We start from the raw sequence: 15,860 nt of genomic DNA, 5'->3' as shown, positions 1-15,860 counted from the left end.
GGTAAAGAATCCACCTGTGATGCGAGAGATCCCGGTTCGATTCCTGGGTCAGGAAGATCCCCTGGAGAAGAGATAGGCTACCTACTCCAGTGTTTTTGGGCTTCCCTTGTGGCTCAGCTGGTAAAGAATCCACCTGCAATGCAGGAGACCTGGGTTTGATTCCTAGGTTGGGAAGATCCCTTGGAGAAGTGACCAGCTACCCATTCCAGTACTATACAGCCCACAGGGTCCCAAAGTGTCAGACATGACTGACTTTCACTTTCACTTTGATTTTCTGCAGTTAGAATATGATATGCCTGTGCTGTTTTGAATTTACCTTGGCATTTTCTCAGCTTTTTGGATCTGTGGTTTGTTGTCTTTAAGTTTGGAAAGTTCTCAGCCATTTAGAACTTAAAATATTTATTTTGCTCTGTCCTTTTTGGTATTCCAGTTACACATGTGTTACACCTTTTGCAATGATCTCACAGTTTTTGGAAGTTTTGTTGATTTTCTGTTGTTTACTTTTTGCATTTAAATTTGGGCAGTTTCTACTGATAGATCTTGAGATGCACTTATTTTATGTTGAGTCTACTGATGAGCCCATTAAAAGGCATTCTTCATTTTTATGACAGTGATTTAGATCTCTAGTATTTCCTTTGAGTCTTAAAGTTTCTATTTCTCTAATTACATTAACTTTCTGTTCTTGAATGTTTTTTTCCCCCTCATTAAAACTTTTAACATATTAATCAGTTATTTTAAATTCTCTGTTTGATAATTCCAATGTCATATCTGACTCTGGTATCATATGTGACTCTGGTTCTGATGATTGCTTCTTCTTCTGAATGTTTTTTCTTGTTTTTGGCATACCTTGGAATTTTTTGTTGAAAGCCACATATGCTGCACTAGATAATAGAAACTAAAATAAATGGATCTTCTCTGTTTAAGATTTATGATTATCTGGCTCGGGAGTGGACTTGTTTAATGTTTGCTCTGATTTTAGGTACCAGAGACTTCAAATTCCTCGTTTCTATGCTTTTCTCTTTCCTAACTCTAGGTTCCCCTCCTCCTCGAGTCTGTCCTGCAGCTTTCAGCTATAATCCACTATTATACTGGAGCCCTGGTGTGGTGTGGTGCTACACTGGGAGGCAAGAGCACATTCTAGTTTCTAGATGTCCAGTGCCCAGTGGGCCTGTGGCCTTCACAGGAGTTTCCAGTGGCACAGCTTCCCCCTTCCCCCTTCCTCCCTTCTCTGGCTGCAGCATTTCCTTGAAGTCTTGACCTCTGTTGACTATGTTTTATTTTTCCTTTAGGTAAGATAGGAAGGCTAGAGGTGAGGGAGGAATGCCCTTCCCTCATCAGGGATAAGGTTCTGGCAAAGGCTTATCCTGGAGGACAGGCCTTTGTAATAGGCTTTCCTGGTGGCTCAGCGGTAATGCCTGCAATGCAGGAGACACAGGTTCAATCCCTGGGTCGGGAAGATCCTTGGAGGAAGGCATGGCAACCCACTGAAGTATTCTTGCCTGGAGAATCTCATGGACAGAGGAGCCTGGTGGGCTCCAAAGAGTTGGACACAACTGAAGCGACAGCACACACACGCAAGGGCCATTGTAGCAAAGCAGACTCTGGTACTTCACACTGATCATTCATCTCCTCTTCCTGGCAGAGACATTAGGGATCTGTCTTGATCTTCACTGTGGAAATCTGGTGGGGTTCCTGGAGGTACAGCCTAGGCGCATGTGGGGGCCCCTCTAAGACTGTGGTCTCCAGGAGCTACTCTCATGCTAGACCACACTTGTGTGTGCGTGTTCACTCGGTTCAGTTGTGTCCGACTCTTTGCAACCCTATGGACTGTAGCCCACCAAGTTCCTTTGTCCATGGGATTCTCCAGGCAAGAATACAGGAGTTGGTTGCCATTTAATTCTCCAGGGGATCTTTCCAACCCAGGGATCAAATCCATGTCTCGATGCCTCTTGCATTGGTAGGTGGGCTCTTTACCACTAGTGCCACCTGGGAAGGTCACACTCAACCTCCACAAATTCAGTATCACCGTATGTGTGATCCTACCAGTTTATGACTAGCAGTTCCTGCTCAGAGGTAAACAGATTTTGACCATGTCTGTCTAGATGAGCATGTCTCTCCAGATTTGAGTGGAGGTTTGCTCTGCAACCTCCATTCTCTGATGGGTGGGCCTAAGATAAGATAAGGTGGGTCATTGCTTTTTCACTTTGTCGAGCTTTTTCTTGTTGTGAAGCCAAGGATGCCAACTTTCAAGCTTTCTACACTTTGGGGCTGAAATTCAAGTGGCATTTATTTTAAATGACCATTTCCCTCCCTCCACTTGAACTCATGTGTCCCTTCCCTCCTCACATTTGCCGTGTCTTCTGTCTGTACCTTGTGAGTCTTTTCATGACAGTGTCCTAACAAGACTGAGTTTCTTGAGAAAAGGGCCTTTGTTAACCTCTTGTGTATGTTTACACTTTGCTCATGTAAAATGCTTAGTGTTGCTGTTTGGTTTTGCTGAGTCACTTCCATTTATGGCACTCATTCTAAAAGGCATCTGTGGTGAGGTGTCACCCAGCACCCTGAAAACTTCCTTTTGGGCTTTTAAACAAATTGCCCTGGTCTCCAAAATCAAGGTTTTATTTTCTTAGCAAGGTCAGAATAAGGCAAACTTCATTTACTATAAATCAAGATTTACAAAAGTAATTTCTCAAGATAAGTCCTGACTTTTTCTTAATTTCCTGATTTCTTTTCATAATGATCTAGTCAGGTTAAGATCAAATCGAACCAAATTCCAGGAAATCAAAGGGCCTTCTAGCTAAGTGCCCAAACATGGCTATTTCAGAATTACCCACGAAGCTTTAAAAAAAAAAAAACCTGGACAGTCTTAGACAGTAATTGTGGTACACAGCTAAGTTTAGAACTTCTGATCAGTTACCTCTGCATGCCCCAAAGCCCTTTTTATACCTACACTTACAATCACACTAAAAAACAAAACCAATTCACATTGACTCATGCTCATCCTAGAGGACCCTGGAAATGTTACTGGAAATTCACCCTTTCACTCAATCAATACATTTATTGAGCATTAAATAAAGGCTGGGTAGGTACCAAGTCATAGGCCTGGTCCTAAGAAAGAACTGCACCAAGGCATGGCTTTTAGAGGCAGACATCTTTCTAGTGTTAATCTAGAGCCATAACATCCTGGGTAACCTTGGTCATACTACTTAAGCTTGCAGAGCCTCAGACTTCTCATCTGTAAAGGAGAATATTATTTACTTTATAAGGAGTTGTATGACAGAGATCATAAAGGAACTATCAAGAAAGACATACTCTATCCTCCTAAAATAGTTTCTAACTTGTTTCCCAGTCCAAACACTTGTATATTCTAATAATGACAGCTAGAACTTCCAGATGTTCAAGCTGGTTTTAGAAAAGGCAGAGGAACCAGAGATCAAGTTGCCAACATCTGCTGGATCATCAAAAAAGCAAGAGTTCCATAAAAACATCTATTTCTGTTTTATTGACTATGCCAAAGCCTTTGACTGTGTGGATCACAATAAACTGGAAAATCCTGAAAGAGATGGGAATACCAGACCACCTGACCTGCCTCTTGAGAAACCTATATGCAGGTGAGGAAGCAACAGTTAGAACTGGACATGGAACAACAGACTGGTCCCAAATCGGGAAAGAAGTACGTCAAGGCTGTATATTGTCACCCTGCTTATTTAACTTCTATGCAGAGTACATCATGAGAAATGCTGGGCTGGAAGAAGCACAAGCTGGAATCAAGACTGCCAGGAGAAATATCAATAACCTCAGATATGCAGATGACACCACCCTTATGGCAGAAAGTGAAGAGGAACTAAAGAGCCTCTTGATGAAAGAGGAGAATGAAAAAGTTGGCTTAAAGCTCAACATTCAGAAAACTAAGATCATGGCATCTGGTCCCATCACTTCATGGGAAATAGATGGGGAAACAGTGTCAGACTTTATTTTTGGGGCTCCAAAATCACTGCAGATGGTGATTGCAGCCATGAATTAAGAGACACTTACTCCTTGGAAGGAAAGTTATGACCAACCTAGATAGCATACTCAAAAGCAGAGATATTACTTTGCCAACAAAGGTCCGTCAAGGCTATGGTTTTTCCAGTGGTCATGTACGGATGTGAGAGTTGGACTGTGAAGAAAGCTGAGTGCCAAAGAATTGATGCTTTTGAATTGTGGTGTTGGAGAAGACTCTTGAGTGTCCCTTGGACTGCAAGGAGATCCAACCAGTCCATCCTAAAGGAGATCAACCCTGGAATTTCTTCGGAAGGAATGATGCTGAAGCTGAAACTCCAATACTCTGGCCACCTCATGTGAAGAGTTGACTCATTGGAAAAGACTCTGATGCTGGGAGGGATTGGGGGCAGGAGGAGAAGGGGACAACAGAAGATGAGATGGCTGGATGGAATCACCGACTCGATGGACATGAGATTGGGTAAACTCCAGGAGTTGGGTGATGGACAGGGAGGCCTGATGTGCTGCGATTCATCGGGTCAGAGTCAGACACAACTAAGCAACTGGACTGAACTGAGCGCTCACAGAGCAGTTAACCTATAAACCAGGGAGTGTGCTAAGCTCTCTGTCCATCCACACCTTAAACATATTTTATCTGTAAAGATTTATAGGCGAGGAGCCTTCTCCTTTCACTGGCTATATTCACCCAAAACGGGCAAAGCAAGCTGAAGCACAGGAATGGCCCTTAATGAGAGGGCTGAGTTAAAAAGAAGCAGGATGTAATAAAAAGATGCTCTCCGGCATCCAGCCCAGAGGTCATCATCACTGCTGAGGGTCACCACAGCAGAACTGCCCAGCAGGAAACCAAATACCAGATAAGCCTATTCAGGAACTGCCAGGGGCTTAGTGGTATCATTTGCTGTGGCTAATACTTCATCTGTAATTCCCACTGCCATCAGCTAACTATCATTAAAACTTTGTCTCAGGACTGCTGTTCTGTGGATTTTACATTTGGTCTTCAATAATTGTTAAGTTACCAATAGTACCACTGCTGTTGAAATTTTACATCTCACAGAAGTTGGGACAAGGTGATAACTTACTGAGAGGACACGGAGCTGGAGACTCTTGCTGCATAACTCGCTGCCAATTCAACTTCTCTTAGGAAGACTCTTTAAGGGCTTCTGGAAACTCCTGTGTCACCTGAGTTGACAGCACCTGCATTTTTAGTTCATAGGGTTAAAGGTGTTGTAATTGTTTTCAGAGCTTTTTAAAAAAATTTAGTTTTGGCTGTGCTGGGCCTTACTTGCTGCTGAGTGGGCTTTCTCTAGTTGTGGTGAGTGGGGGCTACTCTTGGTTGCAGTGTGTGGGCTTGTTGTGGTGGCTTCTCTTGTTGTGGAGCACAGTCTCTTGTTGTGGAGCACAGTCTCTAGGCACACAAGCTTCAACAGTTGTGGTTCACAGGCTTAGTTGCTCTGCGACATGTGGGATCTTCTGGGAACAGGGACTGAACCCATGTCTTCTGCACTGGCAGGTCGATTCTTACCAGTGTACCACTATAGAAGTCCAAAGGTACTGTTTTAATGCAGACTGTGGTTTCAGTTCTCTAAGAAACAACAGTGAGATGTATCCTCCTACGTTAGTAAATACATGTTACCTAGAATAAACCACCTTTCATCTAACTTTAAACCTTCAACTTTCTAAAAGCATGCCTGCCCTAAGGAAATTGTAGAGATTAAAAGTAAGCACGGCCAGTACAACCAATCCTAAATCACACTATTCCTTTGTCTACAAATGATCAAAAGAATTCCACACCGAGTAGAAACGTTAGCACTGTTGACATTTTTCTGTTGTGGGAAGCAGTCCTGTGTACATTGTACGGAGTTTAGTAGCATCTTTAAGCTTCTGCCTGCTAGATTCCAGTAGCATTTCCCAGTTGTGACAGCCAAAAATGTCTTGCAATATTGCCAAATGTTCCCCAGGAGGCAAAATCACCCATACTTTGGAGGAATTACTGAGTTTAGCAAAGCTACTGTTATCTCTGTTCTGCATGCCAGAACACTTTCAATTTTACGGCATACCGAAAACTTTTGATGTTACTGACCACCTTTTACTGCTCTCAGTGAAACACAATTCACATGCTATTTATTCTGTACCTTAATTTACAGTAACTGAAATGTCCAGTATTATGCAACTGTCACATATATAAGCAGTAGGACATACTAGGACAGCTCTGACTTCTTCCTATGACATCCATCTGCTTGGGGGGACATCCTGGGTATTAGGCCAAGGCCTAAGCTGGTTTTCTCTCAAATGGACTGATCTGTCTCTATAGGAGACATATCTGGAGTGCGAGGGAACACCTTCCCTACCTTGGAGTTTAACTCTAGGTCACAATGGGTCTCCAAACCAGATGTAGTACAGATTCAAATTAGAGACCACATTCTGGCTGCAACACAAGTTAGGCAGCAAGGAGTCCTTCCTGCATTTTCTGGTTATACAAGTCAGGCTAGAACACTGTGCGAGGCCCTCTCCCTTGGTGAGAGGAGAAGAGGAGAAAACGTGCCACTGCTTAAACCAAGTCAGAAAGCATGAATCTGCTAAGAAAAGGTTACTACATTCGTGCTAAGTTTCTTTAAACAAGTCACTCAGATGAGCTAGGAAGAAAATTCTGAAAAATAGGAGGCATGCTATTGACTTATCTTAAAAGGATTTTTGAATAGAATGACTTCAGATTATAGAGCATTTTCCAAATACACAAAGTGCTTCATAATGACTCAATAAGCTTTAAGGAATGCTTTTTCTAGTACATCGCATTTTTGTTGTTGTTGTGTAAAAGAAAATACCTCCATTGAAAGGGCAGTAGAATATTTGATATCATCACTGTTTAAAGAGGAATGGAGTTACAGGAATGAGAAGTATATAATTAGTAAATAATCCCGCTCAGCAAGTGAGTTAAGTAGGAAAGCCTTCTGAAGAGAGAAAAGAAAACCCAGAGGCAACACAATCAGTGCATATCAGAAATGCATTTTTATTTGAAAACAACTTAAATTTTTAGACAAATGATTTTAGTATATAAATTTGATTTTGTTTTTATACAGAATATAAAGATTTCCCTCATTGATCTTCCATGTGAAGGGTATTACAAGCCTGAAGGGAGATACTTTCTGCATACAAGCGTGTATCTTACGTGTAGGGTATTGGAAACCAATGTGTAGTGCTTCCACACATAAATTAGGTCAAATGACACCACATATTAAAAAGGGGTAAGAGAAATATTCTATTAATTGGATTCAAGAAGCAAACATGACACAAAAAACTGCAGGTAAGACCAAGTGAGTAAGTTTAGTTAGGACACTGCAGGTTATACTCGAGCAACAGGTTTGTGAAGCTAGAGTGTATACCACATTAAAACAGCAAGAAAGAGCTATTTATATAGAAAGGTTGGAATGAGGGATTTTTCACTAAAGCAAATTAACTTCTTGTCAACTGCCAAAACAAAACAAAACAAAATTGAGCATATGAGTGTTAGTATACTGAAGGCATATTATACCAGTTTTTTGCACAGCATGCTAAAGTTAGTTAGAACTTCTTCACTGGTGCATATGAATCATTAAGTCATGGAAAGTTGTTTTTTTTTTCCGCCCCTTCTTGTGAAATTTCAGGCATGTCTTATTTTAGATGGAGTATAGCTTTTATCTATAATTTCATCCTGTAAAAACATGTGAAGACAACGTTCATTCTGTGCCAGAGGGTGACCAGCGACCCTAGAAAAAAAAAAAACAAGTTCAGTCGAATTTTTATAAAAGCAGGGGAGGGGGACCAAACATACACATTTTAAGATCAGGAAACATGAACAATTTAGTAACAGTGTTACTCTGGACAGCCCATAGAGCTATGGTCTATCTAGTGACAACCTGTATATTTGCTTTCCTTCTGTCTGTAAGGGTAATTTAGAAAACATTTAATCACTAGCTTTACACTGTCTCTGGCAATATGTACCCAGATAGCTTCTTTACATAGTAGTTGGTGAATTCATAAGAAATCTAAATGAATTTTAATGTTAAAAGTGAAACAATGTCATTGATTCAAAGAATACATTTTAAAGAAGAAAAAGATATAGGATCACAAGTTCAATAAAATCCCCAAATACTAAGAAACAAGCACAAATGTGCAAGGTTTGGGGGTTCTTTTTTTTTTGCTTGCTTTTCAAGGTTTCTATCAGAACAAATATAAGATCAGACTGGCAACCAGACTTTATGTCAGAATTTAAAAACATCCAGGCTAGCACTGCCTTTTCCAAAAAAAAAGTAGACAATGAAGGTTGTGTGCTATATCAGATAACTAAAAGTTACGGGCTTTGTGTAACTTTCCCTGTTTACCACTCACAGATCTTCAAATTACTAGATAAAAAAGTACTGCTAATAAATAAGCGCACACCACAGTATTCTCTAGGATTTGACTTTATGTGGCCAAACTTAAGGCCAAATGCACAATTACAGTGAGCCCTTTGCAGGCATAACTCTTCCTATAATTTGGGCTTTTAAAAAATGGCTATATTTAGAGAACTCGCTGGTGGTCCAGTGGTTAGGACTCTGTGATTTCACTGCTGAGGACCCAGGTTCAATCCCTCGCTGGGGAACTAAGATTGAGCAAGTTGATAAATGCAGTCAAAACAAAACAAAACAAATACTGGATCTTAAATAGGAATAAAATTAAAAGCTAGAGGTTGATTTTATTAAAAGTTTCTAAAGTAAAAGATAAATGATACAATCTTTTACATTTTCAAAAGTATATATTTTGCCACGAAAATGTAAAATGTGCCGCTTTTACACAAGACATGCTGATAATACCTTCCATCTGCAATCGAACAAAATGATTGCAAGTGTATTGTTCATGGAAGAACATACCTTAAATCAAAAAGAATCATAAGTAAAACTGTTTTTTAAATGCTGTAATTTTAAATGTAATTGGCATAAATTAACCATGAAAAACATACAAAACTCAGGTCAACAAAGAGATACTCATATCACTCTTAAATTTATTAACATTTAGCACATGATATTCAATTTGTTATATATTTTCATTTTGTTTAAATGGTACAAAAAAGTTAGAAAATGACCAAAATGAAGAAGTAGTATTAGTTTGATATCTAAATTACTAGTGGTCACCTAAAGAATCTCAGAACACTATTCACTCTTAGACTCTGAGGAACAGAAAGCACTTACTTGTTTATAAACTGCTCCAACCCTTGCTTCCTTTCTTCAATGAAATTGTCATCAAATATGCCATCATCTCCTCTAAAAGGAAGCTGACGCAAAAATGCCTTCCCAGGGAGTGGGGGGACTACAACCTAAAACATGGTAAGAAAGTTCTTGAACAACATGCTGGCTGAAATGGGAAAATTTATAGAGCACAACACGAACACAAAGTATATCTTCACTATGAGAGCCATCCCACTGTCAAACTAGTTTAAATATACAGTAAAAGGGACTCAATAAAAATACACTGAAAAATGACTTAGTGTTTTGGAGGCAAGATAAACAAAATGCCAGAATAGTCCATCAGACCAAAGCTCCTCAATGGCTTAATTTTCATTTTTCCTGGACTTACCAAAGCACAAGTATACAAAGGGAATAAGCAACACTGAAATAAAGGCTACCATGCCCCTCAGACAGTTTTGATGCCACTTGGCGAGAACACTACTTTATTACAGCGATACTTGTAGAGATCAATCTGAACTCCCAATTAAATGAGGAAGTAAAATATTAACAATGTTCTTTCTGGCATGGGCAGATAAGAATTCTGTGGTCAATTTCTTCCACTTCACACTATCTGCATATAATCTTTCCTGCTTGTGTTTGAGGTGATGACAAAATAACCAATAATTACTACTTGTTGCCACTCTTCTATGGAGAAGGGAATGGCACCCCACTCCAGTACTCTTGCCTGGAAAATCCCATGGTTAGAGGAGCCTCGTAGGCTGCAGTCCATGGGGTCGCAAAGAGTCGGACATGACTGAGCAACTTCATTTTCACTTTTTACTTTCACGCACTGGAGAAGGAAATGGCAACCCACTCCAGTGTTCTTGCCTGGAGAATCCCAGGGACGGGGGAGCCTGGTAGGCTGCCATCTCGGGGGTCGCACAGAGTCAGACACGACTGAAGCGACTTAGCAGCAGCAGCAGCAGCAGCATTACTAGGCTAAGAAACATATCAACTTTCTCCCAAACCCACTATCCTACCCTTCCCCAAAGACCTGTCATTTCTTCCTTCTACAATAAAGGAACATCCCAAATTTTCCCTGTCAAAGTCTAGCTTTCCTTTAGGGACAACTTATGACTGATCTCCCTCTTCTAGGAATTATCTGGAGCCCAAATATTTGTTTAAATGCTGCTGCTGCTGCTTTAGTCACTAAGTTGTGTCTGACACTTTGCAACTCCATGGATGGTAACCTGCCAGCCTCCTCTGTCTGTGGGATTTCCCAGGTAAGAATACTGGAGTGGGTTGCCATTTCCTTCTCTGGGGGATCTTCCCAACCCAAGGATTGACCCTGTGTGTCCTGCTTGGCAGGCGGATTCTTTATCACTGAGTAACCTGGGATGCCCCTGAATTAAATAGTACCTAGCTATTTATTTCACAGGTTCGTCAGGTTCTCTATCCCAGAATTTCTCAACCATGGCACTATTAACATGTTGAACTAGATAATGTACTGGGGGGGAAGGGTTTCTTATACACTGTAGAATACCTATTCAACAGCATCCTGGACCTCTACCCACTAGACTGTCACCAATAGGCACTCCACACAGACAGGTGTGAGTGCCTATCACACCTGTGATCACAATGGCCTCCTGACACTGTCAAATGTCTTCCTGGGGGACAAAACTACCCCTCCTGGAGAGCCACCAATCTATCCTATTAATGCCTTCAAATCACGGACCCTTGTCTCAGGCTTCTTATGGTTATTTTAAGGAAAGCTGGGCATACAAGAGAAGTTCAAATATCTGTTAAATGACTAACCACTTAGGTGAATCCTTATCTTACATTAAAACAGAGAAAAGGTGTAGGCAAACAATTCACACAAGAAAAAATATAAACAGTAAACACCAGTAATAAAAGTATACATATTCTAAGGGGTAAAATCTAAAACCCTTGATGAAGAGTTCCTATCCTAAAACAATAATTCAACAAGGTAAAAAAGGGAAAGATTACACAACTTCTTACAGATGCACAAAAAACAAAGAGTAAAAAAGAAACACAAAACCAATGCCCTACATAAACTTTTTAATTCCTTCCTAGATCTACTCTTCCCAGATGCCAGTGATTAAGACATCTAAAGATCTGTCATCATAAGTTTGCTTTAGCAATCTTAAGTCTCTCCCTTATATTATAAAAGCATTTGTCAAGTTGAAGATTTGAAACCTGCAGGTAACTACAACTGGAAAACAGGATTATGACCACTAGCTGTGCTCCAACAGAATAGCTATATGATGGGCAGGGAAAAACATCTATATCTATAAAGCTATTATTTAAAAAAGGAATCTAGAACTAGTGCATTAAAGAAATGACCACCGTTAATTCAGGGAAGAATTTAGCTTGGAATTTAAAGATTACTGTGTATTATCATCAACAGAGATATACTTTTACCAATACTCAAAATACACATTGAATTGGATGGTGACATTGTAGGCAACAGGATTAATCACCTACAAAAATCATGAGTGGTTTTTTAACAAAGATCTTCAACATCAAACTATTTTTGCTTAAGCAGTCTGAAAAGGTCTACTTAGAATTCTCACACCAATTTAAAAAGTCATGAGTCTGATGATGTGTGTATATGTGGGCAAGATGAGGACAGGAGGATATCTGGCCAGCATAATATAGTGAAAGCATACTGAAATAAAAGCTAAAAAATTAAACCATAATGACTAATAAACACAATAAATGTCACCAACTTTCTCATCTAGTATAACAGATCTTAAGAAGAAGTAGTAATATATAAATAAAACAATTTGATTAACTGTTCTTAGCAATTTTGTTGTTCAATTGCTCAGTCGTGTTCAACTCTTTGCGGCACCATGGACTGCAGCACACCAGGCCTCTCTGTCCTTAACTATCTCCTGGAGCTTGCTCAAACCCATTGAGTCAGTGATGCGATTCAACCATCTCATTCTCTGTCATCCCCTTTTCCTCCTGCCTTCAATCTTTCCCAGCACCAGGGTCTTTTGTAATGAGTCAGCTCTTTGCATCAGGTGGTCAAAGTATTGGAGCTTCAGCTTCAGCATCAGTCCTAACGAATATTCAGGGTTAATTTCCCTAAGGATTGACTGGATTGATCTTGCAGTCCAAGGGACTTTCAAGAATACGCTAATGTAAATACAACTTTCACACAGGTTAAATGCCCAAAATAATAAACTGATCTAATGTTAAAAGTGAACTACTATGCTTCAAAGGACATCATCAAGTGAAAACAATCCACAGGATGGGGTAAGATTTTTGCAAATTGTAAATCTGATAAGACTTCCAAGAGTTCCTTTTTAATATATTCTATATACAACTCAATAATAAAAGAAACTCAATTAAATGGGCAAAGGATCTGAAAAAAAAAATTTCTCCACCGAAATAATGGCTGATACATAAGTACTTGAAAAGATGATCATCATTAGCCGTGAGGAAAATGAAAACCACAAGGAGACAGCATTTGATACATGCTAAGAAAGCTGTAATAAAGAAATTAATAATACTAAGTGTTGGTGAAGTTGTGGAGCAAAGTGGAACCTTAATACACTGTTGGGGGAAAATGTAGCTGCTTTGGAAAACAGTCTGGGAATGCCTCAAAAAGTTAAACAGTTATCATATGGCCATAAATCCACTCCTAGGTATATCAGTTCAGTCACTCAGGCGTGTCCGAGTCTTTGTGACCCCATGGACTGCAGCACACCAGGTCTCCCTGTCTGTCACCAACTCCCGGAGCTCACTCAAACTCATGTCCATTGAGTCGGTGATGCCATCCAACCATCTCATCCTCTGTCGACCCCTTCTTCTCCACCTTCAATCTTTCCCAGCATCAGGATCTTTTCAAATGAGTCAGTTCTTCGCATCAGGTGGCCAAAGTATTGGAGTTTCAGCTTCAGCATCAGTCCTTCCAATGAATATTCAGGACTGATTTCTTTTAGGATTGACTTGCTGGATCTCCTTGCCAGTCCAAGAGACTCTTAAGAGTCTTCTCAAACACCACAGTTCAAAAGCATCAATTTTTCAGTGCTCAGCTTTCTTTATAATCCAAGTCTCACATCCAAACATGGCTACTGGAGAAACCATAGCTTTGACTAGACCTTTGTTGGCAAAGTGATGTCTCTGCTTTTTAATATGCTGTCTAGGTTGGTCATAGCTTTTCTTCCAAGGAGCAAGCATCTTTTAATTTTATGGCTGCAGTCACCATCTGCAGTGATTTTGGAGCCCAAGAAAATAAAGTCTCTCACTGTTTCCATTGTTTCCCTATCTATTTGCCATGAAGTGATGGGACCAGATGCCATGATCTTTGTTTTATGAATGTTGCGTTTTAAGCCAGCTTTTTCACTCTCCTCTTTCATCAAGAGGCTCTTTAGTTCCTCTTTGTTTTCTGCCATAAAGGTGGTGTCATCTGCATATCTGAGGTTATTGATATTTCTCCCAGCAATCTTGATTCCAGCTTGTGCTTCATCCAGCCCAGCGTTTCTCATGGTGTACTCTGCATAGAAGTTAAATAAGTAGGGTGACAATATACAGTCTTGACGTACTTCTTTCCCGATTTGGAACCACTCTGTTGTTTCATGTCCAGTTCTAACTGTTGCTTCTTGACCTGTCTAAATATTTCTCAAGAGGCAGGTCAGGTGGTCTGGTATTCCCATCTCTTGAAGAATTTTCCACAGTTTTTTGTGATCCATACAGTCAAAGGCTTTGGCGTGGTCAATAAAGCAGAAGCTGATGTTTTTCTGGAATTCTTTTGCTTTTTCAATGATCCAACGCATGTTGGCAATTTGATCTCTGGTTCCTCTGCCTTTTCTAAATCTAGCTTGAACATCTGGAAGTTCATGGTTCACATACTGCTGAAGCCTGGCTTGGAGAATTTTGAGCATACCCAAGAGATACAAGAGTTATATACCCAAGATATACAAACACATGTCCATGCAAAAACCTGTACATGAATGTTCACAGCAGCATTATTCACAACAGTCAGAAAGCAGGAAAAACTCAAATGTCTGCCAATGATAAATGTGTAAATAAAAAATGATATATCCATACAATAGAATAAAGAAATGAAGTAGTGATTAACAATACAACAGGATGAACCCTGAAAACACACTTAGTGAAAAAAGCCAGACAGAAAAGACTACATATTCTATGCTTCTATTTATACACAATGCCCAGAACAGGAAAATCCATAAGAAAGAAAATTAGTGGTTGTGAAGGGCTGGGTGAGGAGAAATCAGCAATGATTACTAATGGGTATGGTGTTTCTCTTAGAGAGAGATTACAATGTCCTAAAACTGACTGTAGTAATGATTGCACAACTCTGAATATACTAAGAACCATTACACTTAATGGTAAGAATTAAGAATTAATACACTTTAAATTGGTGAGTTGTGGACTTCCTTTGTGGCACAATGGACAGGAATCTGTCTGCCAGTGTCGGGGACATGGGTTCGATCCCTGGTCTGGGGAAGATTTCACACGCTGCAGAGCAACTAAGGCTGTGTACCTCAACGACTAAGGCCACCCTCTATAGCCTGAGAGCCGCAATACTGAAGGCCGTGTGCCTAAAGCCTGTGCTCCACAACGAGAAGCCACCTCAATGAGAAGCCCACACGTGGCAACAAAGAGTGGCCCCCGCCCACTGCAATTAGAGAAAGCCCATGCACTGCAATGAAGACCCAGGGCCAAAAATAAATGAATGTAAAAATTGATGAATTGGCAGTCCATTCTGAAGGAGATCAGCTCTGGGATTTCTTTGGAAGGAATGATGCTAAAGCTGAAACTCCAGTACTTTGGCCACCTCATGTGAAGAGCTGATTCATTGGAAAAGACTCGGATGCTGGGAGGGATTGGGGGCAGGAGGAGAAGGGGACGACAGAGGATGAGATGGCTGGATGGCATCACTGACTCGATGGACGTGAGTCTGCGTGAACTCTGGGAGTTGGTGATGGACAGGGAGGCCTGGCGTGCTGTGACTCATGGGGTCACAGATTCAGACACGACTGAGTGACTGAACTGAACTGAACTAATGGCATGTGAGTTATGTCAATAAAGCTGTCATGAAATAAAGTGATGTATACATTTATGAAATGCTTATTAAACACTCCAGTAAGCCAGGTACTAATGTTAAGCAAAGTCAAAAGCCTATCAAGACACTTCTTATCATAAATCAGACAGAAAAAGACAAATACCATATGATCCCACTTTTATGTGGAATCTGCAAGAGTTGAACTCATAGAAACAGAGAGTAGTATTAATAGATTAGTGGTTTTCAGGGGTTGGGGGTAGGGGAAATAGGGAGATTTTGGTCGAATGGTACAAACTTTCAGTTAAAGAATGACTGAGTTCTGGAGATCTGTGTGCTGTGCTGTCTGAAGTCGTTTCAGTCACGTCCAACTCTGTGTCCCCATGGACTGTAGTCCAGGCTCCTCTCTCCATGGGATTCTCCAGGCAAGAATACTGGAGTGGGCTGCCATGCCCTTCTCCAGAGGGGTCTTCTGGAGATCTAATGTATAGCATTGTACTACAGTTAACAAGATTGTATTATAGTCTTAAAAGTTGCTAACAGAAACAGAGTTTGAATGTTACCACCGCCACCACCAAAACAAAGCCTTCTATGTGACATGACAGATGTATTGACTAACCTTA

At 40.4% G+C, this 15,860-nt stretch overlaps 1 protein-coding gene across 4 annotated transcripts in view; it reads right to left on the bottom strand.

The window, feature by feature from the left end:
* Positions 1–7,043: 7,043 nt before the first annotated feature.
* The window catches only part of SNX3 (sorting nexin 3), a 48,172-nt gene continuing 39,355 nt past the window's right edge, over positions 7,044–15,860 (bottom strand). For 2 of the 4 annotated variants that reach the window (XM_068985165.1, XM_068985166.1), the window contains exons 3-4: positions 9,207–9,331; positions 7,045–7,745 (exon numbers count right to left, since the gene is read on the bottom strand). In XM_068985165.1, coding sequence (XP_068841266.1) covers positions 7,640–7,745; positions 9,207–9,331 — 231 coding nt within the window. In that variant the 3' untranslated portion in view covers positions 7,045–7,639. Of the gene's footprint in view, positions 7,746–9,206; positions 9,332–15,860 lie in introns of all 4 variants that reach the window. The other 2 variants (XM_068985167.1, XM_068985164.1) reach the window with 2 other exon arrangements.

This window comes from Capricornis sumatraensis, chromosome 13, assembly GCF_032405125.1.
Source record: "Capricornis sumatraensis isolate serow.1 chromosome 13, serow.2, whole genome shotgun sequence".
NCBI lineage: Eukaryota > Metazoa > Chordata > Mammalia > Artiodactyla > Bovidae > Capricornis > Capricornis sumatraensis.
Note: the sequence above shows the minus strand (reverse complement) of the source record. Positions and strands in the feature narration are given on the sequence as shown.